The 26,936-nt window shown below is 45.5% G+C and overlaps 4 protein-coding genes across 5 annotated transcripts; 2 read left to right on the top strand and 2 right to left on the bottom strand.

Annotated features, from left to right (window-relative positions):
* Positions 1-14,377: 14,377 nt before the first annotated feature.
* On the top strand, positions 14,378-15,824 carry LOC122405215. 2 transcript variants are annotated; one of them, XM_043409777.1, is made up of 5 exons: positions 14,378-14,866; positions 14,942-15,140; positions 15,226-15,354; positions 15,410-15,603; positions 15,670-15,824. In XM_043409777.1, the coding sequence occupies exons 1-5, from the start codon at positions 14,743-14,745 to the stop codon at positions 15,822-15,824; spliced, it is 801 nt and encodes a 266-aa protein (XP_043265712.1). In that variant the 5' UTR covers positions 14,378-14,742. The 2 variants fall into 2 exon arrangements, with proteins under 2 accessions (XP_043265712.1, XP_043265713.1); XM_043409778.1 differs by having other exon boundaries at positions 15,664-15,824.
* Positions 15,792-17,931, bottom strand: LOC122405214 (RCC1 domain-containing protein 1). The gene is made up of 6 exons (XM_043409776.1): positions 17,037-17,931; positions 16,781-16,968; positions 16,586-16,715; positions 16,387-16,513; positions 16,136-16,310; positions 15,792-16,063 (listed from the first exon to the last, which is right to left on the bottom strand). The coding sequence occupies exons 1-6, from the start codon at positions 17,279-17,281 to the stop codon at positions 15,894-15,896; spliced, it is 1,035 nt and encodes a 344-aa protein (XP_043265711.1). The 5' UTR covers positions 17,282-17,931; the 3' UTR covers positions 15,792-15,893.
* On the top strand, positions 17,380-19,784 carry LOC122405152 (ADP-ribosylation factor-like protein 3). The gene is made up of 5 exons (XM_043409689.1): positions 17,380-17,454; positions 18,130-18,258; positions 18,338-18,469; positions 19,342-19,578; positions 19,649-19,784. The coding sequence occupies exons 1-5, from the start codon at positions 17,380-17,382 to the stop codon at positions 19,688-19,690; spliced, it is 615 nt and encodes a 204-aa protein (XP_043265624.1). The 3' UTR covers positions 19,691-19,784.
* LOC122394857 lies at positions 19,770-26,677 on the bottom strand. Its single transcript, XM_043392014.1, has 6 exons — positions 26,540-26,677; positions 22,357-22,583; positions 21,172-21,902; positions 20,902-21,103; positions 20,627-20,842; positions 19,770-20,543 (listed from the first exon to the last, which is right to left on the bottom strand). The coding sequence occupies exons 2-6, from the start codon at positions 22,540-22,542 to the stop codon at positions 20,463-20,465; spliced, it is 1,416 nt and encodes a 471-aa protein (XP_043247949.1). The 5' UTR covers positions 22,543-22,583; positions 26,540-26,677; the 3' UTR covers positions 19,770-20,462.
* Positions 26,678-26,936: the final 259 nt, after the last annotated feature.

The raw sequence follows: 26,936 nt of genomic DNA, 5'->3' as shown, positions 1-26,936 counted from the left end.
CATTCCTTTGGTCCCGCGGGCACCGCGCAACGCCTCGTTCTCATTGGCGAAATTGTCGAATCTATTGGAAATTTAGAGGGGTAAAAAGAAAAAAAACGAAACAGGCGAATCGAATCGTTGGAAATTTCAGAGAGTTCGATCGGTTTTCGCGCGTAGCGATCGACACGCGATTCGCATAGATCCCTTTAGACGAAGGAATGACGCGATCGATCGAGGGTCGAAAAGATGGGACAGAGAGAACTTGGTACCTTTCTAATTGGCTTTAATAAGCTCGTAATTCGTAGGCTCTAGTCATGCAATGACTCTAAAAGACGGAAAGTCGTCCTTCGATCGCAGGGACGTGCTTTCGCGTACTCGTATACGCGGCAAGTATACGACGCGAGAATTTACCGATTTGTGTTCAACGGGCGAACAGAAGCAAAGTCGTCGAGTCGATTCGACGTCCGGCTCGACACCGATATATATTATATATGTATATATATATTGGATATATATTATATATTATATATATACATGTATATATATGTATATATATATATACGTTACGAAACTTCTAACGCGTAGTAGCGTAACGAGCGGTTCACGGACGAGCCGTGCGCCCCTCGTTAGGCGCGAAAGGGTGCAGAAGATAAATAGATAGGTAGATAGATATACGACGAAGAAATCGGAAGATTTGAGCGCGAGAATGGCAACAAAGACGGGGAAGCCAGTGCTCGACCACGCCCCCGAAGGCCGGCCGAGTCCGCGGAGTCTCCTCGTATTGCGACTGACAGCGATTTCTTTGCAGAGCTCTCTCGCGACAGCTGGGAACGAACGAGCTACGCGAAATCATCCGTTCTCGCTGCCACTCGAAAAGCCTTTTTTCATTCTCGAGCACGTTGTAGCGACGGTTTCTTGTCTCGCGCGAGATCTCGACGACCCCGCGCGCAGACGTACGCGGTGCGGTCGATGATCGGTAGATCCTTTCCAGAGGCTATCGGATTCTTCATTGAACTTTTATAAAATATTTTATATCGTTGCGCGATTCGCCGACATCGACTCGCTGCTCTCGTTAGCCATTGATATCGGTTCGTTGACAAATTCAAGCGTCGTGTGGGTGTTTCAGCCGCGAGATTCCAGGGAAGGGGGGTTAGGCGGAACGGGAGGGCTGGGGAGGGGGGTTGAAGACGCTGCGTTGACGCCTGGCGTCGACGGGTGAAAACGAAGTTCGTCGAGCAAAGGTGTATTATTCGTCCATCAAAAGGTGATGTATTCTTTAAAGTACAATTACTTCTTGTTCCATACGCGAATCGAAATTACTTTCATGTTCCTATTTCGAGGTTTAAGGAGCGAACTGTATCGTCGGTCTTGTTTGCGGCTAGAGCGATGCGTCCTCGTCGGTCGCGGATCTCATTTCCGCGAAGCTCACGGGCCGGATCGGGGGCGGTGGGTGTTTGATCGGCACTGGCTAAGCCTAGACATTTCGACTAGTAGGAGTTAGGTAAAAATGGCGCTGGTACTACGTAGTTAGCACCGGTAGTACTCGTAGTTTGGCGCTTTAGTTGTTTGTATATCATGTTGTTTCGTTTCTTTTCGTTTTTCTATACTGTCACTGTGTAAAGCCCGGCCTCGCCGCGCGCGACAACCGCCAAGGCGGGACACGGTTAGTCGTACCCGGTGGCATCCGAGGAACGAGCCCTCCAAAATACCGAACAATAAACAAAAGAAAGAGATCGCCGTTCTCGAAAAACCGCGGCGTCGAAAATCATCGATCGTATCGCCGAGTAATTATCTTAATTAGAAAGATTCGCGTCGCGTTGCAAACGATTGGTTAAATCGGCTCGTTAACGGACCCTCGAACGACGGAACGACGGTGGTAGCTCGGTGCTTCAATCAAACCTGTCTATACCAAAATCACTCTGGAACGCACGCACCGGAAATTCAAGGTACGACCAACTAGTTACGGACCAAGTACGCTGAACTGCCGGTGAAATTAATCAAAAGACACGCGTCCCGGCGACGCGCGTTACGTATACGAGAGACCTCTCTTCCGGGAAGCTCACCGCGTTCGCGTTTTTCGTCCTCCCTCGTTCTCACCGGCCCGATTATTCCGGCCTTGGGGAGGCGCGCCGCCGAAACGCTCGGCGAGGCCAGGCGTGTTCCGAATACGCTGCAAAAGAAAAAGAAAAAAAAAACACGTTTTTTAAAGTTTAAAGTAACCGATCGCGAGCGAAAGAGGTAAAATTAAGGAAAAAAAAATCTAAAGAAAATGATAAAAAAATGAAAAAAAAAATATGATTAACTATGAATCCAACCGGATCATCTGAACTTTCCCCCACGCCCAGCATATCCCTCCGCACCGAATCAAATCCCATCGGAACAGATATCGCCATCCATCCAACACGAGCAAACAACCCCTCCGGACAACCTATGGCAAACGCTCTTTGAAAATTCACCCGCATTTCTGACCACACACGCACACTCAGTGACACTCAGCTAAACGAATACCAGAAGTATAACAAGTACACGCAGTCAGCTTTCTACATACAGCTACAACAATATTGCAGCCTCCCGATACCAGTCGTGTCCTTACAGTTAAAAGCGGGCACGCGCCCGCGACGGACGCTACCGGGACAGGCGATCGTCCGTCGACCAAACACGTTTCACCCTCGGCGTTCGCGTTCCTCGCGAAGGACACGCGCCAGGGCATGTTTCTCGATCGGTAGCGTCGCGAGCGTCCGGGCGCTGTCCCGCGCGTGCCGCGGGTTGCATACTCACCCGGGCACAGTGAACAATATACACCCGGCAACAACACACAAGCAGCAACAATAGACATCTCTCTCTGTCTGAGCAGGACGCGTCCCGATCGTGACACGATCGTCGCGCGCGTCCCCGCTACAGGCAACGTACAGCTAACTAAAATCTCTACATCTCACATTATCCAGCAGTGATCAACGCGAATGCAGATGCCACGAAGAGCAATGCAACACACATAAAAAACAAAAAAAAATAAAAATATGGATCGCCCGGCAGCCCGTAGCGAGGTCTTCTCGGGCGACGTCCCGTCGTCGATTCTCCCGATTCATCGCCGAACCGGGGGGTTGTCTGGGACGACCGGGAGGGTCAAGGTTCGCCGCGAGACGCTCGCGATCGGGACCGGGCGTATGTCCCCTCAAATCAAAACCCGCAGTCAGCACAGAATATAAACGATAAGTGCAGAGGAAACAAACTACTATATGATAAACAAAAAAGGTATATATATATATATATATATATTATATATATATAATATATATATTATTAATTATTATTATTAAACATACATAAAAGAATATTATTAATAACAAGCAAAGAAGTACTATATTACTACTATTATTAATTATTATGATTCTTATTATAAATTTAATGAAACAATGATAACATTCCAACCGTCAATGTGCCACACGACTTTTTATATGCTCGTAAAAAACAAAAGAAAATAGAAAGGGAACGCGAGGTTTTACGATAAACACGTTGGTGATCGTCGGGAAGCAGCGCGGAGAGGACCGTTTCGAATCGGGAGTTCCCCCTTCGGCCGAACGTACCCGAAAATGATCAAAGAGAAAATAAGGGCGAGACCGTGATTTCCCCGAGTATCAGTGGAAAGGAGATCGTTTCCTTCGAGAAAAGCAAATCCAGGATCGTCGACGGCGACGCGGAACGTTTTCTTCGTTCAACGACGAAGACGCGTCGATTCGCGAAGAAAAAATTCTCGATCGCCGGACGACGATACGTATCGATACATCGATTCTCAGTATCGCCGGTCGACGACAAATCGATCGCGATAGGGCATACTTAACATGTTAGGTTCGACGCTTTTTCCCTTCGACTCATCGATTTAGTTACGCGTATTAATTGCTGTTGCGACGGTCATTATTAATATTACTATTCAGATTATTACGATTAATATTTTTATTACTCTTAACGGTTATATTCTTATTTTTACTATCGCTATTATTACAACCATTACTATTTCTACCACCATAAGCATTATTATTAGTAGTAGTACTATTATTATTATTATTATTACGACTGTTACAGGAGAGTGTGTCTGTGAACTCGACGGGCATGTGTTCGTGGAAAAGTACAGGCGCGTAAGAAATTAGTAAAAAAAAAAATTGTCTCTATGGGTGGTACTATCGCGAGAATGTTGTTTCGAGTTGGCGATACCGTGAAAGGAAATACATTTTAATCGGTACGCGTATGCCTGCGAACCCGCGAACATAATCGTGCATTTGTTACAATAGGTTAATCGACATAGTACTTATCATTATCATCGTCGCTATCATCGTCATTGTCATTATCGCCGCGGATCGTTGTCACCGTCGTCGTCACGATTATCCGATCATACTCGTCGTAATAACTGTCGCCGTCATTATTATTAGTATCGTTACGCAATCGTCGGGATTATCGATCAATTTCAAACGGAATTGCTGATCAGGCGCGTTAGACGATCGGTTTCTTGAACGCGTACGTTCTTCAAGTACGTTTTAATAGACGCGAGAGACCAACCCAAGTGCAATTCGTAGTCTTTTGTATCTCGTTGCTTCGTCGTAGATTCCTCCGTCGGTTATTATCGCGAACGCCTCCCATTCGTCGTTAGTATTCTTTTTACGCGGACAGCAAAGATTCCCCGTGGCCCTTTCGAGCTTCTTCTTTCACGTGTTTTTCGTCCAAAGTACTTATTCCCCTCGAGAAACGGAGAGGATCTTGCAGCGTGTGGGACGAGAGAGAAGCGTCAAACAAGATCAAACCGACGCGATCGATTGCAATTTTTATCGAGTCATTCCCCCCGTATCTTGACGCTTCGGATTTCCGTACAGTAATTCCTACGAAACCTACGAATCGACGCCCGTTTGATCCGGTTTGCTCTCGTCCGACGTTTTAATTCAGCGTCGAATCGAAAAAGAAAAGAAAGAAATTAGGGAAACGACGTTCGATCGTTCGCGTACTGCCGGTACTTGGATCATTCCACGATCATTCCACCGCGTTTTTTATACCCTGAACCGTGTTCTTTAGTTTATCGATAGATCGAAAGACGGTCGAACGATCGCGTAGCTCGCAACGGAGAAGATCGACCGGCGACAGAGACGGAGCTCGATGAATTTTCACGGTGCCCCTGGGGAGGATCGTAAGACTGCGGGGGCGTAATCCCGGTTCCCTCCCTTATTTTCTCTTCGTTTCGCCGAGAGCGTCTCCGTTTGTTTGCGTTCGCCATCCGCGAAATTGCCAGACAGCCGGAGCACGAGGAAACGTTCCGTTGACATTCCGAGGCGATCCATTCGTTGGATCGTCTCTTTTCTTTCCCGTATCGTTTAGAGGTCGAGGCGAGCGTTTCCGCGCTGCTTTCGACCACGGCGAGGGCGCGAAACCACCGTTTAATTAACCGTAAACCTAATTTGGGCATAAATCGCGCAAACACCGAGCCGGTGTTTGCCGAACGTCGGGTTAGAAATCGACCTTGTACATACCGCGTAGACGTATGCATCACTTTCTGTAAACTGAAACTACACGTACACAGGTACACACGCAGACACACACGCACACACACACACACACACACACACAGACACGCGGACAGACAGACACACTCAAAAGCCATTACAAAATGCTGCGATTACGACACGATTACTATAGCCCTACCTACCGTGATACTGTTTTACCCTCTTCGAGTTTTCAACGGTACGCGAAACCCCTTAGGAAAGCCGCGTAATCGCGAGAAAGGACATTGAAAATGAACAAAATAAAGGAGAGTTACGGCCCGCGTAGGGCTCTAGAGTTTTCGCGATCCGTCAGCCCCCCAAGTTCCCCTCATCACAACAACACTCGTCGAACACTCGTCTAATCGCAACAGAGAGCCAGTCTTATTATCTTGTAAAGTAAACGGAGCAACGCGTTATAGGAACCGTGGACGCTTTCGCGCGGCGTGTCGTTCGAATCCCGCCTGCCGGAAGCTTATTTCTTAGGTAGCCCCGCGTATAGAGACGCTAAGTTTCCAATATATCGTATCGTATTTTATCGTACGGTGTATTCCGACACCCCCATCGTAAACGCAGCCAATATTCAGTTTTATAGATCTCTCTCTCTCTCTCTCTATTTCTCTATCTCTCTATCTCTATCTATCTATTCCTCGTTTCTCATCATCTTATCCCTTTTCTCGTAATCGCTCGTCAAGTACAATGAAAATGTAAAACACGTAAACGTTTTCTGCACGCGTTATAAGGGTAAAGCAACCTTCGTACCTTGGCGGTCGGGACTACGTATCCGACCGCGGCTCTATTCTCATTCTGCCCTTGTCCACGTCGTTTCCCCAGTACCTCTATCTTTGTTTCAGCCCTGTTTTGTTAAGCGGCATATCTCACGTAGAAGTTAAGAGACCGTTGTATGGACGGAGGCGTGCCGAAGGTCCGGCATTTCTCACTGGCGGATCCCAAAAAATATCGCTACGCGTTCTTAAGAGAAAAAACACGTGTTGGCCGCGTATCTAGAACGAGAAATTTGCAATACGTTTAGCCACGCGTGATGTTTTTCTCCTGAGAACCGTACGGATACCATGCGTTCCCGAGCACCGAAACGCTACGGTCAGGCAGAAACGTTGAAATCTGGACCCCAGGTCGCCCTCGCCTCTTTAGACGTAACACTTTCTCGTAAGCTCGAGCAGAAAGATCATACGTAAAGCTGACACAACATACACGCGAGCACACACACGCATGTACACACAGACACACACACACATATATATATATACACACACGTACGACTGACGAAACAAGTATACCGAAGTACACCGTGACGAAAGGAAAGGTACACGAACGCTGATACGCATTCACACACACACACACACACACACGCACACACGTATACATACTCACGTACACGCACGCAAACGGATACACGCGTTCGACACACAGTATACACACACACACACAGTCGCGCGCGTGCGCGCATATACGTTTCGTAACGAAGTATACAGTCTTAGCGCAGTGTTTCATATAGTTAGGTAGGAAACGTCAAGAGAATATTTTTTATATTCCACATGGATTTTACAGTTATATATTATCGTTTCGTATCGAAAGGGTGGAGTTTAAGGCGCGTCCAAAGCGTTACATAGATATATATATAAATACGAGACTTCTCGATATACGTGTCGCCATTTATTGTTTACACCGCGATGATTATATATCGATTATCGGTCATTCTTATGGCGGTAGGCGCTGTCGTTTATATATATATACATATAAATATATCTATATATATATATATAGATAAATATCTAAGCGACGCGGGGACGCGCGTGCGCCGCGTACGCGTCGCTTATATTATCTCGTTGACGATTAATTAATCTTGCGAGCCGGTCCGGCCAAATCGGCCGCGACGGCGTTCGATCGAAACTCGCCCTTTGAGTTCGTCCACGGTAGCCCTACGTCCAAGTGCAAGCGACAACACCGGCCCTTTTTCCCCCCTAAATCGGATAGCGATTCTCTTCTCACTTTCTTCTCTTCGGCCGGGAACTTGCACCTCCTTCTTTCGTTTCGAAGGCTTTTCCTTTATCACCCGTTTCGCCAAAGACGAGGCGGGGGAGCACGTTGGAGGAACACAGCGGGATCGATCACGAGACGGGACACCCAAAAACCGTACCTTACAAACACACACACACACACACACACACACATACACACTCACACACAATTTGCGCGTACGCGTCACCGACGAACGGTGAAAAACATGTACGAATCGACGCTACCGTGTACACGCTAGACCAATGTAACTGCATGCAAAATTTATATATACATATATATATATATTTTTTGTGTATATATGTGTATATATCTATATAGGGTGATTCTGAATTGCGTGGCCAAATCGGGTGCGCGTATCCCACCGTAAAAGTTGCTTTCGAGAAATCGCAAAATTCTCAGACCCCGCGCTTCGAGCAATCCTGGGATCCACGTTATTTCGTAGTTTTAGGCTGAAGAAAGATACGCCCCCGGTGTTTGGTCACCCGCTGCACTTCGATCATCCTGTCGACGGCGGACAGGCGTACGAAACGCGAAAGTGCTAGAGACGCGAGACGCGGGATACACGAGAACTGTACTGAATATCATCGAGTTGTCGTACGTAATCGTAGCGCGATTAGGGATATCGTTTTTAAATCAATTGTAATTAATAAACGTTGCTTTTGTTGATCGCTTGGTTTGCGGGTCCAGCGGGCGACCGGCGACGACTCGTTCGAACCCGGACAAAAGTCCGGGAACGATCGTAGGACCATCGACGGCCGATCGACGTTCACCCGATGGATCGAGAACGCGTGCCTCGGGATGGCCGCGCGCACCAACCACGCTAAACCACCCGTTAATTGTTAATCGGTCGGCCAACAGCCGGTGGAAATTTACCGATGATGTTTCATCGCTGATGGAAACGCGATTCGATTTCGCTACGATCGCCGATCGATCGTCTCTCGCGGCTCAATCGCATACATTAGATCTCGATCTTCTGCTCTGGAACGCTGCTAGCTTCATAAAATTCTCCAGACCTGTTTCCATATTTCAAGAAAACATACTTCTCCGGGAAGCAATTTTTATTTACCGAATCTTATTATGTAACACGAAAGTGTTCGAAATTCAGAAAGCGGAAAAAATTCGTTTGTTGAGCGTCCGGGGTGGAGGATCCTCCGTAGTCGCGTTCCCACGGGCGAAATTGTTCCGCGTCAGGTGTTGTGGGCGCAGGAACGGGACGGGGACACGCGAACGACGATCCCAATAATAATTTTCCACCGGTCACGACAGCGTTGTTGCGCGCGTCCTCGAGTACGATGGCTGTAAACGCGACGAACGGTCGAAGTCGAAGACTTAAGCGAAAAAGAAAAGACATACACCATGGGCATTCTTTTGAGTCGCGTTCCAGCGAATCGCGAGTGGACGAGAGCGGCGAGTGACGAACAAATCGCGAGTACGTGGTTCGCAGCTTTGAAACATGTGATACGTCGGCCGGCAAGCTCGACTTCCGGTCACCAGTAACGTAACCCCGAGCGACGAACGTTTTCACGAACGACGCGGAACAGAATGTCGAAGGAGCGACACGCGAGCCGGGCACCGCCGGAAGTCGATTCGCGGGCCGGCGCATTTTTTAAAGATTCTTTGATGTAGGACGCTCTTTTGTTGAAGGTTGATTGTTGTCAAAATGGTTGTGAGGTTATAATATTTGAAGATATGTTAACGATGCTACCCGACCGTTCGATAGGCCTTACCACGTGGCTTCCACGAACGGATCGATCGTTCTCGCGTCGACACCGGATGAAAGCATGGATCTCTGTTCCGCGAGGCCACGTGCCTGGACTGTCACGAAAAGTCGTGAACGTTGAGACGAGAGGGAAAACGTGCGCTCCGGTTCGATGTGCTTTTTAATTCCCGTGCACTTTGTAAATCGCGTACATTCCGTGTAAACGCCGTATCCGCGTGAGAGGTTACAGTTGGAAAAATTCGAATCTCGGGAACGCACGGTTTCCCTCGAAATAGCGCGATTCGTCTCCGAGGAAGCGTACAACTGGCATTACACCCCCCCCCACGTGCAGTCTGGTTTCGAGTGCGTCGAGTTTCCGGCTGGTCGACGGCATCGATACGATCGACGACTCCGCGTTTCGAAGGAACAAGAACGCTAGGCTTAACCAAGTATTACCGCTTCTCGCGAGAAAGCGGAACAAGAGTCGTGGAGGAAACGGAGGACGTCGTCGACCGGCCGGCAACGGGCAGACGCGGGCAAGATTTTCAAATAAAACTAACGTCTAACGATTTTATTTGGGAATTAAAATTGGTTCCAATCGCGGTATATCCAAAGTCTGATTTTTATACCCCGCGAGCAACGAACGGGATGGCTGTTCATCTTCCGTTCGTTGCTCGGGGCTCCGACGCGGATCGGAATTTTTGCTCGCGTCCGGCCAAACGGGTGACCAGGCTAATGGAAGAAAACTATGCGACTGATAGAAAGCAGTATTCGTGCGAGAAATTGTAAAGTAAAATTCGCGTAATCTAGCCTTAATGAGAAAGATCAAATTAGGTTTAATTGCGGCGGCACCGCGTCGAAATTATCTCGATTGGCTGTAAAATGTTGTCGTGGAAGATTAAGGGCCGCAATGGCGACGTTGACGCGCGTCCTTGTGGTCGGCGACGAGCTAACCGACAGATCGAGGACGTCGCCGGACGCGTTCCTCTTCGCACGGTGATGTATCTAGTGAGAGTAATGTTATTAGGTAACTTAAGCGTACGTACTATAAAGAAGCATAACGAAATGCCAGTTGTAAAAAGTTTTTTTCTTTTCATTCTGGGATGTAACCAGTAACGGAGAAATGGAAGGGAACACGTCCCGAGCGAGACACGCGCCCCATTGATCGCCGGGAAATGGAACGCTTACGTTTTGGAACGAAAGGGAAACGAAGGCAGCGAAAGAAGCGCTTGAAATTTTTGTAAAACGGCGGATCGTCGCTTTCGGTCGCGATGTTGTTGCTATCGGAGATATCAGTTATTTCTTTCGTTTTTTCCTTGTTTCGTTTTGTGTGCTCGGGCACACGAGCATCCACGGTACACGATACAATTGTAAACGATAATAGCGATAAAGGGAAAAGCAGAAGGCGATTTTTTTAAATGGGCGAACGGAACATTGTCATGTGTATACGCGATTACAAATTTTTCGAGAAACGACAGCTTTACCGATAGTTAAATCAATAGTTTTTCGCAAACACGAGCACACACGTAACCTTACACGTACACAGAGAAGTACAGACACACACACACACACACACACACACAGACACGCGCGTACACACTCGTACACGGACACACGGACACACGTACACACGCATATATACATATAAAGCGATCCATGCGACGACAAAAAAAAAAGTTGTATGAATATAACGTTTGCAGTTAGGTGGGACCAAAAACGACTTTATATCTCTATGTGCATATCCAAGCAACGTGTAATTTAATTAATGAATTAATTAATTATCCATTATTAATGACTAGGTAAAGAAAAAGATCCATTGATAGCGATCGAGGACGATGACGAATCATTAACCAATAATTAGATTATTAAGTTTGTTTATTGATGCATTATTCTATGATATAATAATTATTATTATTATTAACTTTATTGCCTTTATTATTATTTTATTACATTGATTAATGCCGATGATAATATTATTATTATTATTTAAACAACGTTTTAAGACATGATTATTTAGATATCGAATAGAACAGTACGTATCATTAATTATTAATTATTTTTAATTATTATTATTATTATTATTATTATTATTATTATTATTATTATTATGAGATATTTTGTTGTATTATTTTCAATAAAATCGATTGAAAATATTTAATTTCCTCGGTTTTACTTTTTATTTGCGCTTCGCCAGCCGTTCTGGGTTGCTGAAAAGTGATTTCTTCTTCCCTTCGATCAGGAGGACCGCGCGATTTCGATATTTTCGTTTGCTTTCAGCCGCGCGCGGGACAATTCGCGAGTCGCGACAGAAGGTCCCGACGGAACGTCGACGGGATCTTCTCGAGCGGTCAGAAACCGGAAACGAGAGGAGAAGCAGGACAGGAAGTCTCGAAATCACGGCTCTCCGACCGATACCACCATTCTCTTGTTCGGTGCCTCGGTCTAGTTGGTTCTTCTTTGATTTTCTGCTTTTTTTCCTTTTTATTTTTCAGTTTGGATTTCGTTGGCTGCGTCTGTATACGATTTTTCTCCCCGCTAAAAGCCCCCTCCGAGCAGTCACGAACCGGGGGAAGATGGAACGAACGGTCGCAACAGCACCGTACACGCGTGTCATTTAAACGAGATAGGAAAAAATAAAAAAAAAAAAACCGAGAAAACGGAAGAAGAAAAGGCACCGGAAAGTAACGCCGAAAGCGAACAGGTTAAAGGGACACTGATCGATAAAGCAAAAGGTCATAAGATGCGATCGCTGAAGTGGCGAACAAAGAAGATGATTATTATTAGCTCTACCCGAATGTTCTGCCCGCGTATGAAACGCACCGTGCGGCTTTCCCCCTGATGGGAAATATCGATAACGCGCCGTGAACGATTATCCAGTCCCGTTGCATTTTCTACCAGGCCGCGTACGCGATAGACGAGGGCCAGAAATTTTCAATGTTCAAATACTTAAAACGACCCATATCGCGTTTCTGTACATAGACGTCGTGAATCGTAGGAAACGGCCAATACGCGTTACGATTATTAAAATCGGTGACGCGCGCGGCTCCTATTAGTCTGTTATCGGTAACAGTGGTGCAAAGATGTCGGTCGGTAGATAGTATTTGCGACACCGCGTATTGTACGATCTCCGACAAAGTGACGCGAGTACAAATAGGAAAACACGATCGAACGTACACGCTAGCGGGCGGTTTGATAAATTCGGTAGTAGCGAGTCACAGTATTTTTTAACATCGACGAAGATCGGGAGAAAAGATACTCGAGGATCGATCGGGCGGAACATTCCGGGTAGATCTGACGGAGATGCAGGAAGAACGCGTGGAAGCAAACATACAAACGAACAAAAGACATGAACAGAAAACGGTAAACAACAGCAACAATCACAACAACAACAACAACAACAACAATAAACAACAACAACCAATGAAAAAAAAAAATATATATATATATATACAAAACAGAGAGAGAAACAAAAATGAAAATAGTTGTAAAAGTCACACACATACGCGTACACACATACACACACAAATGTACTAAGTAAGTTCATACTGCGTATTGCCTTTCTGACTTCGGTGTGAAAATATATAAATAAAAAAAAAAAAATGTCAGTCGCGCCGGGACTCGGGGATTTTCGAGCGACCTATAAGATATATAGCTGTTTAGTAGTGTCCCGAGGGGCGCACGGTTCGTCGCGTTTCCCGTTTCCCCGTTTCCCCGTTTTTGCCGGCTCCCTCGACGGCTCTGCAGCCGCTTTTCCCGAAAGAAAAGGAGAAAGAGCGAACGGGGGAAGACGCCGGGGCGAAACATGTCCGACGTCGTCGGAAGGCACGGCGAGGCGTTCCGTTTGTTTTCTCGACGCTCGATCTTCCGCCCCTTCGATCTCTTTCTCGAAAACGAACGTCGATCGAGCACCGATCCGATATATATATATCCAATCCGCGAACCGGACAGGGAAACGGGAATTACGACGAGAACACGTCGCTGAGAACAAAAGAATCTTTTTTCATGGTTCCGCAGTAAAAGATGTCCCGAGAAGCCCGCGAAAGTCCCCGCGTCCTCGCCTGCTGTGTCTGTTTCATGTTTTTCAATATTTGTAATTTATCGATAAAATTATTAAAACGGTATCGATACATAACAGTCTAAAGTGTGCGCTACTCTACATAATATTATTATATATAAAGTATAAAAGTATACATTATATATATATATTATATATATATACATATATATTATATATGAGAAGTATAATATATATATTATACACACATTGGGATTGGTGAGAATATACGGTTTTTTCGCTTTGGAGTGTTATTTTCTGAAAATATTGAACAAAATATGGAAAAAAAATTAAAAAATAAAACCAATGAATAAAAAAACAAAAAAAAAAAAAAAAAAAAAAAAAAATGAACGAACCGTTCTTCTGTGATTCTTTCATTATTTTCGTCGCGACACCTCGGCTGCGCTCGTCCCGAACAAAAGCGAACGACGATTCCTCGAGCGTTTCCGGTCCCGTCGTTTGCGGGAACGTTCGCCAAACGGACGGCCAAAAAAATGTCGAAATCGAGGAATGGTTCCGCGACAGGGAACGAAACAGATCGACCGGTCGAAACCGGAAACGAGGTTCAGTTCCGTGCTTCTAATCGTTTTATCTGCGACGTTCGCCGACACCGAGAGGATTGAATGCAAAGAGGTGCACGTGCGCGTCATTTGTCCGTTAAACGTCGAAAAATTCGACGTTGAGCCTCTCGAATCGTACTTATCGCGGACAGCCTTTACCGAAACGTCAATTTCGTCGCTTTGCATTCAACTCCGTCGAATCGGTTCGACGATACGGGAAACTTTGTTTCGTTCGTCGACGCTGAAAAACCATGACTCGACTGCAAAACGACTGGTCGCGCCGAATTTTCAGAAAACCACGTTATTCTAAAGTTTCCATTCCGTAAAATTCATAACACATCTCGCTAACGTATCCGTGGTTCCATGCGCGCGAATTTCTATTTTACTTTTATTTCGATACAGTTTTATCACATTCACTGCCATTTTTTTTTAATTATATTATATTTTTATTTTATATTTTTTAAATATATTAAAGAATTATTCTAAGCTCGAAACACCGGTCACCAGTGACCATCGTTGCAACCAATGTGTCATTGTTATTTTGTAAATTTATTTGCCTGGTTTTCTTCAATACCCTTCCAATAAAATGAAATAAGAGATACGCGAAGATCTATAATTAGTACAACTAACCGGTTACACGATTGTTAGCAAACCGAAGAGGAGTCTGCGGAAGTCGAGCCCGAGAAACAGTATCTGCCGACCCTTCCGACAAAAATCAAAAGCATGCGAGGCACAAGTTTCAGTGTCGTGAGCGAGGAATCCCCGGATCTCATCGAGTTAGACTTCCCCGGCTGATCGTGAGTCGAAACAATCGTATCAAAGCACGTAGAATGTTCGTTTTTCCGCAGATCGCTGGGAAACGCTCTCGAGATTACCGATTACAAGACAAACATGGCCGCCTTCTGGTTCTTAGACACGCTGGCACTCCATGTTCTGCGACAGAAACAGAAACTCGATGACTATTATCTGAGTGTCCTGATCAGCTGGCTGGCTGGGGAAATGACATTGATTCGAGGTAACGTGTTCAAATTAAATATTAATATAAAACGTAACAATCCACTTTGGAGTTTAAATTTTCGTTCGTTGGCAGATCGGAAGCTGTCTCGCGAAGAATTCTTGGAAGAGATGAAGAATATTTTTAAGACTGTCGCTATCAGGGTGTCTGAGGAAAATCGAGTTCCGTATTGGGATGAAATCGTGTGTGACAATGATACAGAAGCCACGGAACATTCGGTAGACAACCTTTTGCCCGCCCAAATGGAGTCCAACCAGCAAGTATCAACGAAAAAGTAATTTCTCCGCTTTTGTCGATTTTTATTAATAAATTTCTAAGTTGGGTCCTGTTCAAATGCTTTCTTTCGTGTTTCTGACAAGTCTGCAGAAAAAGCAACCCAAAGAGTACGAAGATGCTTCTTTATCGATGTCGGAAGAAACCAACAAATCCTCCAGCAACGTAGACCCAGTTGTCGCGTTGGATATCGTGATCGAATCTACCTACAACATGTAAGTTAGCTTCGTGGTTATTAAAATAGTAACTAAATAAATTTTTACCGATCAGGTATGCCAACGAATTTCGGTACAGCCTCGTTTACGCGGTTTACGTGGAGCCGATAGAGATGGAAACCCGTCAGCTGCCGTTTTCTCTCGAAAAACCGCGATCAGTGAAGCTGGTCGATCCTAATTCGATGCCTTTTAACGTGCAACTTAAAAAACTGTTCGCCACGATGAAACAGACGAGGAAGAAAGCTACAGGTGTTATAAAATGGTTTTTTCAACGATCCTCATGGGTTCGAGATTTCATTAATTTTTAAGTTGCAGGTAGAGGAAGGAAGAAAGGGTCGAAAGTACCGGAAACGCCTCCGCCTTCCCTGACGGAGGAAGAGGAACTAATTCGCAAACGTCGATTTATTTTGCCGTTGATCGAAGCAGAGAATGCGCTGGAGGTAATAGAAAAGCACAAGGACGAGGCGTAATATCGAGTGACCAGAAGATACAATACAACAGACGCTGGAAAAAATTGTTTCTTTATTCTCTTCGCAAACTCAGTCCGTTACAAGCATGGTGCCCCATTCCCGGCACTTGAAGTCTTTAATGCGTGCTGAAATAACGGGAACATCGAGTTTGACAAACTTTGGGGAGCTTGGTAAGGCTTCTCGTGGTTGTCCTAACTGCCCGTATTTATTCGATCCGCAGCCCCATAGTGTTCCATCATCTGTCGGAAAGATAAGTCTTACAAACGTTCGTTTCCCTTAAAATTTGAACGCTCGCGATTGGAAACACGTACCCAATATGCAAACTGTGAACGTATTTCCGCATTCGACTTTCTTCACGAGCGTCTCTATCTTTTCGTTTTGAACGTTTGTAAAATCTACCACCGTGGGCACGGCCACTACTTTACAGTCTTTGGTGGGTAGTCCTAATTCCCCATTCGTATTCCACCCCCACGTATACAGATCACCCTACAATTTGAAAATATCTGCTAAAAAAAAAACGCGTTTATTGGATCTGATTCATCCTGTTATGTCTAACATTCACCTGATCCGTTACTACAGCACTGTGCCAACCCATGGCAGAAATCTGAACAACTTTGAGGCCAGCCAGAGCTTCTACAAGTCTGGGATTGTCGCAGTCCTCCAAATCATTGTGTCCTAGCTGACCACGCCTATCTTATACAAATTATATTTTTTTGCCTTGATTGCATGCTTATTTGAAATACTATACAAGCGGTACGTACGTTCCCATTCCCATAGAATAAATGTCCCCATTTTCTGCCAGTAAAATAGTGTGATCAAAGCCGCAAGCGATATCTGTGAACTTTACCCTCTTTGGCATTTCAACTAATGTTGGAACATTGAAGGCACGACCTAAAGCACAATTTATGTATGCAAATCTGACTGTTCCTTAGATCCTGAGTACAGCAAACATGTACCTAAATTTGTAAGGACTACTGTACAGCCTCCTTGTAAAATTTTAAGGGGATATTCATTTTCTGAATCGTTCCTAGGAATAAAGTTGGTCACCTTTCTCCAAGAATTTTTATAAATTTTGTATTGCCATGTTTCAATGTCTCTGGATAGGATTACTATGTTATTTTTACCAACTGCAGCTTGTTGGCAACTATACAAAGTAACAAAACTTGCAGCCAAATACATTTTGCAAGAATTATTTCATTTTAATCACCATACCTGTCTAATGGTTTCCCTGGTATTTGTATTAACCGAATATCTGTATTTGTATCTGTACCATTTTCCAAACCTTTCATGCAAATATATAATTCCTTTCCCCTCCAAAGAAGAAAATAACCCCAACCTATTTGAAAATCGGTAACGCCAGGAAACTGAATTTTAACGAACGAATCTATCGCAAAAACGACCTCATCGTTATCGGAAAACAATGTACCGGTGTTGAAGCCAGCATAATAAAGAGACATATTTCTGCTAATAAAAGATATTATTTCTACACAAGCGTCGTCGAAGAACTCTATCAAACGCTATCTAGTACCTAAGCATAAGATCGAAAGTCCGACTAATGTACACGTTTATAAACAAAGAAATAAACGCCACGTACTATAATCGTACTTATAGATTCTCCCTAGTTAATGAAGTAATAAAGTTTCTATTCGAAGTTCCATGCTTTCACGCAAATGGTGTGAAAGATTATTGGCCAGACAACACAAACATAAGCACCAGTTTCCTTAGATACGAAAGAAACAACACAACAAACTCAGCAGACGATAACCAAGCCAGCAACTTGTCGTGGTTAAGTGTCACCACATTTTTGTTCCAGTTTAATAAGTAACAAACGAAATATGGTAACGAATCAAAGATAACTGACTTTAAAAGTGCACGAAACGTTCTATCATGCACTCCTTTTCGACGCTCGAAACATATCTTTCAAAGTACTGGACGCGTTCGACATAACCTAACAAGCACAGCACCCTCGAGTTTCGACGCAACTGCATTATCTCAAGGCATTTTATTGAATTAAAAATTCTCGTACGACGCACGAACAGCTTTTTTCGAGATTTCGTAATCAATATTCGTGTTTTAACAAAAGATTCTACGAATTTCTGCAGCGCGCCGTAACGCAACTTCACTTTTACAGTGCAATCGCAATTCTGTCTGCTATCTCGAAAAGCGCGCAATTTAAGTCGATATGTTTCACGGAATAGAATCGATACTCACGATTATAAACTCGTTTATATTTATCGCGTTACCGTAAACATTACTGGTAAATAATTCCACCGATACAGAGACGTTTCTTTTTATATTTAAACAGGGACTGTTAGCAATTTTGAGGAAACTGCGCTCGAATCCGGATAAAGAGTTGCGCTTGCTCCTTCTGGGGCTCGACAACGCTGGAAAGACAACGATTTTAAAATCTTTGGCCAGTGAAGATATTACACAGGTATCGAATGCATCTGGATAACTATGCGGGTCGTGTTTAAATTGTCCACGGTCATAAATTGTCTGAATGTTTGTTCAAGGTAACGCCGACTCAGGGATTCAACATAAAAAGCGTGCAAAGCGAGGGTTTTAAGTTAAACGTCTGGGACATAGGCGGTGCACGAAAGATCCGACCCTATTGGCGAAATTATTTCGAGAACACGGACGTTTTGGTGGGTGATTTCAATCTAATGAACTGAAATACCCGGTCTTTCCTTTTTTTGTTTGCATTTGGCTCTCTTACATTGATTTTATTTGTCACATAGCTGATTCTTAATTAATGTTAAGCTGTATAAATATTTAAACACAAACGAGTAAACCCCACACCTTATGGTCTTTAGTGGCCCAATCAGTCTGCCATACCGACCTGAAAATTCGGAGCTGATTTCAGCGACCTCTTCTCATGGATGGCGGTCATTTGAAAAACTATTCACTGAACTAGTATTGAGGTGCAGCGGTAGTGTGTGTGTAAATACATGTAAATTGACTATAGAAGGGATTGAAAAAGGCAATTCAGTATTATCAGACGGCAGATCGGTACCTGAACACTTACACGCAAAAACAAATTAAAAAAAAAAATCGTAGGTGCCTCAATTTTTCGGCGAAGAAAAAAAATTTCAAATCGTTCTGGAAAAATTACTTTCGGTCGCAGGGGTCAATTACAATCATTTTTGGTGAATAAATATATCCCCGAAACCCTACGCACTTTCGAGAAAAAAATTCGAATAGGTGGTGAAATTTTTTAGCAAAAAAAAAATGTCAAATCGTTCTGGAAAAATTATTTTCGGCCGCAGGGGTCAATTACAATCATTTTTTATAAATACACATACCTCCGAAATCCTACGCACTTTCGAGAAAAAAATTCTTTACCGAAAATATATCGGGGGCAATGACTCGGGGCACAAAGTGGCCTTTTGGGAGTACTTTGTGCTATTCGTTGCTAGATGTGTTTACTATTCCACTGTTACAGCGAATAAATAAATCGAAATATGCAGTACAGTAACAAATAAACGATATTAACAATTAACATTTCCTTTTTAAAAAGATATACGTTGTGGACAGCGCGGATATAAAGAGACTAGAAGAGACGGGTCAAGAGCTATCCGAGCTTTTGCTGGAGGAAAAGTTACGAGGTGTTCCGTTGTTGGTGTACGCGAACAAACAGGATCTTGGGCAAGCTGTAACCGCGGCTGAAATCGCGGAAGGCCTAGGATTGCACAATATCAAGGATCGTGACTGGCAGATACAATCGTGCATCGCCATCGAAGGGAAAGGGGTGAAGGTACGGTAACGGTGAATCGACGATCGTGTAAAATTGTTTCAAAGGCTGTAACGAAATCTGAATTCGCTAGGAGGGTCTCGAGTGGGCATGCAAAAACATCAAGAGGAAGTAATGACGGAGGAAGGATCGTTATGTCCACGCAGACGTTGCAACGCGGAACGAAATGGATCACGGTGTATCTTGTACGTCCATTATAAGTTTTATTTGGCTTTTATCTAATATTTACAAGAGCTGTTGCAGACACAATGCCGTTAATAAAATCGGCACGAACGCTCGCGCGCCGTCGGACTTCCGGTACCTCCTCGACAGAGCCTCGGCTCGAAATTCTGGTGCCGGCTGGTGTTTGTTCTAACGAAATATGCCTTCTTACGCGTCTTCTCGTAAAATAGAATTTTTATAGATTTCCCTAGAGGAAACGAATTTAAAAGACAAACAACGAATGCAATCGTATACCGGTGCCTTTGCATTTGAAACACTGTACCGCCACGTTTGCAGACATTCTGTTCGAAGATCATTGAGCACCGTAAAATTGCAGTTCGGTGATAGTTGTGCAACATTGAACAAACATCCTTTCTCAGATTCACAATAAATAAAAGGTTTTCAGAAACTAAACGCCTATGTTATTCGGCCACGTCCGCGGTTCTTCTCCCCCGTATGTACACGCGAAGAAGGTAAAGGGGACTTTGGAACGCGACGAATCCCCTTACCTACGTCGACTTCTTCACCGTGGATCGAGCCTCTTAATAAAATAAAATCGGTTACTTCTTGTCGCGCGTAGTAAACGCAGTCTTATAAACGATAGACGGAACGCGACGATCGCGATCCGTAGAGCTTGACTTATGTAATCAAAAATGTCTTTCACGAGGGTTACACTGAATCGGTGATCAAAGTTCGCTGTGAACGCTCTCCGTGGTCACGCGAATCTCCTCTTCGTGGAACTCCGTGCAATCGGCCGGATACTTTTGCTGAAAATCATAAGAAACGTAAATATTAATCTCATAGTTGAAGATGGCGTCACGAGCGTCGAATTTTGAGGCGTTTCACTTACGACGCATCTATCCTGTTCCGTGATGGCCCCGTACAGGAGCCAGAAACTGGTTCCTAGCTTGTTGCTGACGGCCCAGGCGGTAGGGAAGCTGGTCACCTTCAGCAAACCACTGCGCAGGGGCGATTGCTTCTCGTTCTGTTCGTTCTCGTTGATGGTGCACAAGATCTGACTGGCGCACTGGGGCATCTTGATCGCCCACTTGTACGCGCGATAGGACTGCAAAACGATCCGCGAGATCAAGATTCAGTAACGCGACTTTACCGTTTCTTCGTTACCTTTAACATGGGATCGATGATGTCGTTGTTGATGACGTCGCTGAGTCTGTTGCTGATCTCCCTGGCGTTCACTCGAGACATTATGAAACCCTTCTCGGAGGCCAGGGCGATCAATTCCTGCACGTACGCCACCGCCGGTTTGATGTACTGCGAGCTGTCGAACTTCATGCCCAAGTGCCTTTTCGCGACCACGTCCGTTAACCTGACGAAGAGAACACAAACGATGAACCGGAATTTAATTAGCAATCGCCGTGTCGTAAAACGCGTTACCTGCAGAGGCTCTCGACCGGTCTCATCGCGTCGAACATGGCCAGCTTCGAGAAGCCTTGCGACTTGAGGAAACTGTTCCCCACGAACTGCACCGTGTTCAAGTAACGCTGCTGGATCTGCGGGTCCGACACGTGGGAGATCCACTCCCCCACGTAATTCGTCAACACTCTGATCCACCGTCGACGCAGTGCCGGGTTCTCGAAGCTGTCCAGGATCTCCTCGTAACGGATACGTCCGTCGGGATCGGACATCTGACCGACGAACTGCGCCAGGCCGCTGTTCTTCCACAGAGTTTGGCCCAGTTCCGAGTTACGGAAATGGTCCCACATGACGTGCAGATTCTCGAGGATGGGCGGCATGTACCAAGAGTGGCTCGAGTGGTCGTGCAATTTTTCTGGCTCGCCGTCCACCTCGTTGCTCCCACCGGCGAAATTCTGCAGCAACATGGGCATCACGCCCATCGCGATATCGGAGTACACGTTCTGTCCGAACAGCATGTTTCCCATCTTCAGCAGGCCATCCAGGTCCACGCTGGGCTCCTGCTTCGCGTCCGTGTCCCTGGTGACCCTCTTCGCGTTCTTGTTCGAGTTCACCATGCTGTCCAGGACCGAGCCTATCACCGAATAGTCGACACCCTGGCGGTTCTCGTTCTCGGCGAACAACGACCCGATCCCCGAGATGATCTGCCCCACGCCATCGATGTTCAACTTGCCACCGATCGCCTCGTTCGCCTGTTTGATAGGAAACGAGTAAATTCGACGGTTCGTGGAAATTGTTACGGGGTTCTTAGCTTATCCTTTACTAGAATATCCGAACAGAGTGTGCCAGTGTGGATAACGGGACGTTCGGATGGTAGGATAATCGGATAATCGGTGCTCGGATGCTGCTGGTAGATCCTCGACGCTCGAACCGGTTAGCCACGTTGATAAATATTTACTTTGCTCGATTTACTGTGAATCTGTTTATTTATGGGGGATTTTTAGTAGAAGGCTGTATCTATCCCAATCTATAGTCGTGATTATTCCCCAGGGGGTTAAAAAGATTAATTCTCAAGATTATATGTTAAAGAAAATAAATCTAGATAAGACGTTTGTCTAAAACCAAAGTTTTGGTTTCGTGGACAATTTCCGGGGTTTGGTCCGGCAGTTAACGCGTTAAATATTGAAAGTCGAACAGTAAAAGTACCTGTTTTCCTGCGTCCGACTGCACGAACGCGCTGGCCAGTCCCTGGATGCCGTTTATGTTATCCTTGTTCGAGAAGAAGGATTTCGCCGCCTCCAGGAATATGGTGGACGCATCCTCTTCCTCGCGGTCGTCGCAACTCGCGAGACCAAACAGAACCAGCAGTATCCACGTTCTCGACAGCCACATCTTTCGCGTTTCGCGTGTCTCTTCGGTCCCCCTGGATGTTTCTGAAAGTATCGTACCCCAGGGTACTGTAATATAGTTGTCTCGGGGCCCGAAAAACTTACGGGAGTAGTTAACCTTCGGCCGGATCCCGACTCTGGTCGAGGTATTTTAGGAAGGCGCGGCTTCCTCGAGCTCGCGAGCGACACACTGGAAGCGTTTCGGCTCGTGGTCACTCCGATATACCGTTGCTCTCTCCACGTAACAAAAGACAGTCGCCAAGGTGCCTCGTTGTTACGTGGATTATTCCTTCCAGCGAGCGAATTTTATTCGCGAACAACGAATTTCAATATTGGATTCTTTGCGTACACGTGACAGCAGAAATAGGAATTGTAGCCTCACGATTTACAATACTTAAAACATCTCCAGATTTTAAAAAATTTCAGAAACACTGTTTGCATCTCACAAAGTATCACCGATTTAGTTGATACTCGTTAGTAATGTTCGTTCGATTTTTATCGCTACGATAGGAGTAGAGGGACGTTAAGAGTCGCGGATTTAAAAGGACGAGGATCACGGATCCGGAGTATCGTTCTCGATAAGGTTCCTAGTGTTCGTCCTTGAGATTCCCCATGATCGGGGCCAAGCAGTCGATGCTCGAGATGCGTCGTGAGTGGAAAGAGGGAACGAACAATCGGAGCCCGTGTACACTAACGCGCAATTTCAGTACCGTAAACCGCATGAAATTGACATTCTCCAGTTGGAGGGACGATTCGGGCTAACGGTACACACTGTTAGTCATCGTTCCACCGACGCGGTAAACTCGCGTCAATTGACAGGGCACGCGGTCGTCAACTGGATTCCTTTCTCGATCGAGGGAAGGATCCTTCGTGGTCGAAATTGAAATCGAGTCGCGGTGCCTCGATGTCCCCGTTTCGACCGGATGCAGTGGCGTCGACGCGTCGGATCGTTTGGCCCACGCTTCGAACGAACAAACGCTGCGGAATTATTTTAACGGAACCACGAATTAAATTATTCCGATCTGAAACCTTTTTTCGTTAATTTCTTCTCGAGAACATCGTGGTGGAAAACTGTTTTATATTGGAATTTGGCGCGTACAAATCACGTGCCAGTCGAGGAGTTAAAACGGTTGGCAGAGTCATTACTCCGCCAGTCGTTTTCGCATTAAACCATAAAGCCGTTCTTCCACGTATGGTTGCACAAATTATTACTCGACAGCCGCCTGCACTTTGACCTCTCGCGTAATTTTCTCACCGATACGATTCGACAAGGCTCGATTGGAAAATTATTTATGTTGCTCGTTTTACGTGTAAAGAATTATCGGGAATCTTTCGTCCCAATTTTTTTGCAACGGCCAGGGTTCTGCAACGCGTTCGTGGTTTCCGGGCCAACGGAGGTTGCAGGCTTCCGGGTCCGGGCGCTACGAACGACACACGATGTTTCTCACGAACGACGCGTCGCGTTTATTTATCAATTTAGCGCGCAAACACGGAAAGTGCAAGATTGCGGCTCGTTCTCGCGTGGACGAGAGGGAAAGCGTGGCAGAACTCTCGGAACGTCGTCGGTTTCCAAGGTCAGCCGGACGTCGACACGATTTCCTGGTTCGAGGCGGCGCGACGCCGCGGTCGCGCGTCCCTTTTCATTTTTCTTCCGTTTCTTAACGTTTTGGCCGGACGACGCGACCTTATCGAGATCGTCTGGAAGGAAACAGATCCAACAGAATGGGGAACTTATTATGCCATTTGGAGATTCATGGACCCCGGCGTAACCGGCACTTTGATGCGTAATTAAAGGAGCTCGTTAGACACGGTCAGAGTAACATCGTACGCCGGCTGAACGCAATTTGCCATCTTCCATGTTGATTCGTTTGTAAAAAGAAAAGCTGGTTTATATTGCCTTTCGTCTTCCCAGCTATTGGGTCGCGCAGACCTCGCGAACGTTCGCTGCTTGGCTCCCTGGTCCGGTGAAAGGCGTCTAACGATTCAACGAATCTCGAGGAAAGTAATACCTGGGTCAGAAATAATTAATAAACCTCTCCTTTTGCCAGAAAAATGCTCAGCTAATACCGGGGAACGTGAATTTAACGTTTTAGAATTTATTTACATCTTTATTGCTCGCATAATGACGTCATTGGAGACCTCAGTTATCAGTCAACTCCCATATACAAACGTTAAAGCATGCATAAATAGTTAGTTTAATTTTTTCTTAATTTTAGGAGCTCCCGTTGACGTTCACGCAACATGGCCGCCTAGGACCACGCGCCCCTTCTGCTCCTATCTCGCCACGAACCTAGTACCTGCTTTTTTGAACACGTTTACGCAAGTTTTTTTCAGACACATTCATTCAAACCGTTAACTCGAGCTCGAAAACCATGTCAGTGTCAATTACAGCACGCGTTATCGTCGAAGTAACTACAGTCGGAAGAGATAAGCCTCATTATTTTCCATCGGCTATTATGGCGCGCGTCTTTTTCACGCGTGTTGAAATTTCCCCGAGTCAGGAAGTCGTTCTTTCGTCACGGAACGTTTACGCGTTACAAATTAATACTGTTATTTGCGTTCCTATTCAATTCCAACAAAGACGCGATTATTTCGTTTGGTCGAACGGAATGCACTTTGCCTCGAAACTTTTAATTACCCGATAACAATTTCCTGTTTCCTTCTTCCTCGATCATATTTTGAGAACTACGATGCTACGTGAGAAAGCAGGCCACATTAGCAAACAATACGAAATCTTAAACAGATTCATAATTCTCTTCCCGTAAACCGAGCCTCGCGTGGACACTACTCTCTCTTAGAAAATAACATATGAAAATACTATTTTCTTTCGTAGTACAAATAGTTTTCTTTTCTCAAGCTCGCGAAGTCCTACCTATACCAACATCTCATTACATTGTCGTCGCGTATCGCTAATTTGCACGGAAAATAATGAACAAGCGGATAACGATGAACATTGGACGATTGCCAGGAGCCACGTAAACGGCGAACCGAAGCGAATAATAGTATGCAATTTTTCGACGAACCCATTAAACTATGCCCGTTACTTATCTGCCGCGAGGCGATGTTTCTGGCGAATATTTAAAAAAAGTAAACCGAGGTCGACGTCGGTCGTGAACGATCCGCCCAAAGAATTCCCGTCGTCTAAAAAGTCCAATAACGAATGGAACCGTGAATCATACGGATAACGGATAAAAATTGAACCGTTCGATCAACGCGTCGGAAGTACGTGTTGCTCGAGCAAAATTTTGTCCACGTTCGTAGACCGATTCGTCGGTCGTTTCGGAACTTGTCTCTGTTCCGGAAAAACCTCCCCAAGCGGGGAGTCGCGATCGGGTTATGAAACGGGTTATGAAAATCCGCGTGGCCGCAACAACGGTAGTCGCAATCAACTAGAGCGTGTTCGATAGTGTTTTCAGCGTGGATGCGATCATTGAAGCCTGACACATCGGTGCTCGATGCGCATCGCGTATCCTGCACGCGTCCAAACGAACTCGAAGCGCGATCGTCCACGCAAATCCACCGCGAAACGTATTTCCGCGCCTCGACGATACCTTCAAGACCTCTAGGTAGCTCGCAGACGCAGGTCAACGACGCTCGCGTGAAATTCGGAAATTCTACGGGGGCCTGGGTACCTTCGAATTATTCGTTCGACCCTTTGATCGGTCACTGTTTCGAAATTGGGTAAAAGTACTGGAGAAAACAACATTTACGATATTGAGGCATTCTAATACAAGGTGGTACAAAGCAGGAAGATTACTTTAGCACATTTTACTGAAATTGTTGCAGGTTTCGTATGTTAACGAGAGGCAAACGCGTAGCCAACCGTGTCGGTGGATTTTTATATTCGACTCTTGATAAAAAATTGTGACGATTGTTCTGAAGGAAAGATCGAGAAACGTTGTGTGTTCCGAGTACCGAAAACGACCATTTGTAGAACCGCGGCGGGAAGGTACGGACGCGAAAACGAGATTGTTCGGTGATCGAACGTCGTTTAAACTTACCTCGAGACTAGTTATGTCGAAAAGAAATATCGAGGCGGTGGCCACCGGCGATCGATAGAACTCGCGAGCAGCCGAGGAGAGTCCCGTTGGTCCTCGGAGAGCCGTGTACACCTGACGCGACGAAGGTTGTGGCGTGACTGCCGTCGAAGGTAGCTCGTCGAACGGTACTTACCTACCTGAGCAGGTAAGCAGAGCCAGCTGCGAGCGTGGACGAACGATAACGCCGTGAAACAGCTCTTCCAGGCTACTCGACGCCTCGTGGATCCTCCGCGTAGTCGAACATTTATTTTCGAGAGGCTGCGGAGAGATCGTTCGTTCCTTCCCGCTGAATGGAAACGCGGATTCGCGCGAACGATGGCCATCCGGCTTTACGCTGAAATACCGTAACCTGTTTTCA

This window comes from Colletes gigas, unplaced genomic scaffold (assembly GCF_013123115.1).
Source record: "Colletes gigas isolate AHSC1104 unplaced genomic scaffold, ASM1312311v1 Colletes_gigas_Sc00004, whole genome shotgun sequence".
In the NCBI taxonomy this organism is placed as follows: Eukaryota; Metazoa; Arthropoda; class Insecta; order Hymenoptera; family Colletidae; genus Colletes; species Colletes gigas.
This window is presented reverse-complemented; position numbering and strand designations above follow the sequence as displayed.

Bases quoted from the DNA above. Each gene is read 5' to 3' on its own strand.
- LOC122405215 (XM_043409778.1), top strand. From the start codon at position 14,743: ATGGCCGCCTTCTGGTTCTTAGACACGCTGGCACTCCATGTTCTGCGA. The intron at 14,867-14,941 runs GTAACGTGTTCA...GTTCGTTGGCAG, and splicing joins GGAAATGACATTGATTCGAG to ATCGGAAGCTGTCTCGCGAA. The intron at 15,604-15,663 runs GTGTTATAAAAT...TTAATTTTTAAG, and splicing joins GACGAGGAAGAAAGCTACAG to TTGCAGGTAGAGGAAGGAAG.
- LOC122405214 (XM_043409776.1), bottom strand. From the start codon at position 17,281: ATGTCTCTTTATTATGCTGGCTTCAACACCGGTACATTGTTTTCCGAT. The intron at 16,514-16,585 runs GTACGTACCGCT...TGTATAAGATAG, and splicing joins TATTCTATGGGAATGGGAAC to GCGTGGTCAGCTAGGACACA. The intron at 16,311-16,386 runs GTGAATGTTAGA...TTCAAATTGTAG, and splicing joins GTGCTGTAGTAACGGATCAG to GGTGATCTGTATACGTGGGG.
- LOC122405152 (XM_043409689.1), top strand. From the start codon at position 17,380: ATGTACACGTTTATAAACAAAGAAATAAACGCCACGTACTATAATCGT. The intron at 17,455-18,129 runs GTAATAAAGTTT...ATATTTAAACAG, and splicing joins GATTCTCCCTAGTTAATGAA to GGACTGTTAGCAATTTTGAG. The intron at 19,579-19,648 runs GTACGGTAACGG...TGAATTCGCTAG, and splicing joins TCGAAGGGAAAGGGGTGAAG to GAGGGTCTCGAGTGGGCATG.
- LOC122394857 (XM_043392014.1), bottom strand. From the start codon at position 22,542: ATGTGGCTGTCGAGAACGTGGATACTGCTGGTTCTGTTTGGTCTCGCG. The intron at 21,104-21,171 runs GTAACGCGTTTT...TCTCTTCGTCAG, and splicing joins CCGGTCGAGAGCCTCTGCAG to GTTAACGGACGTGGTCGCGA. The intron at 20,544-20,626 runs GTAAGTGAAACG...TATGATTTTCAG, and splicing joins CGGAACAGGATAGATGCGTC to CAAAAGTATCCGGCCGATTG.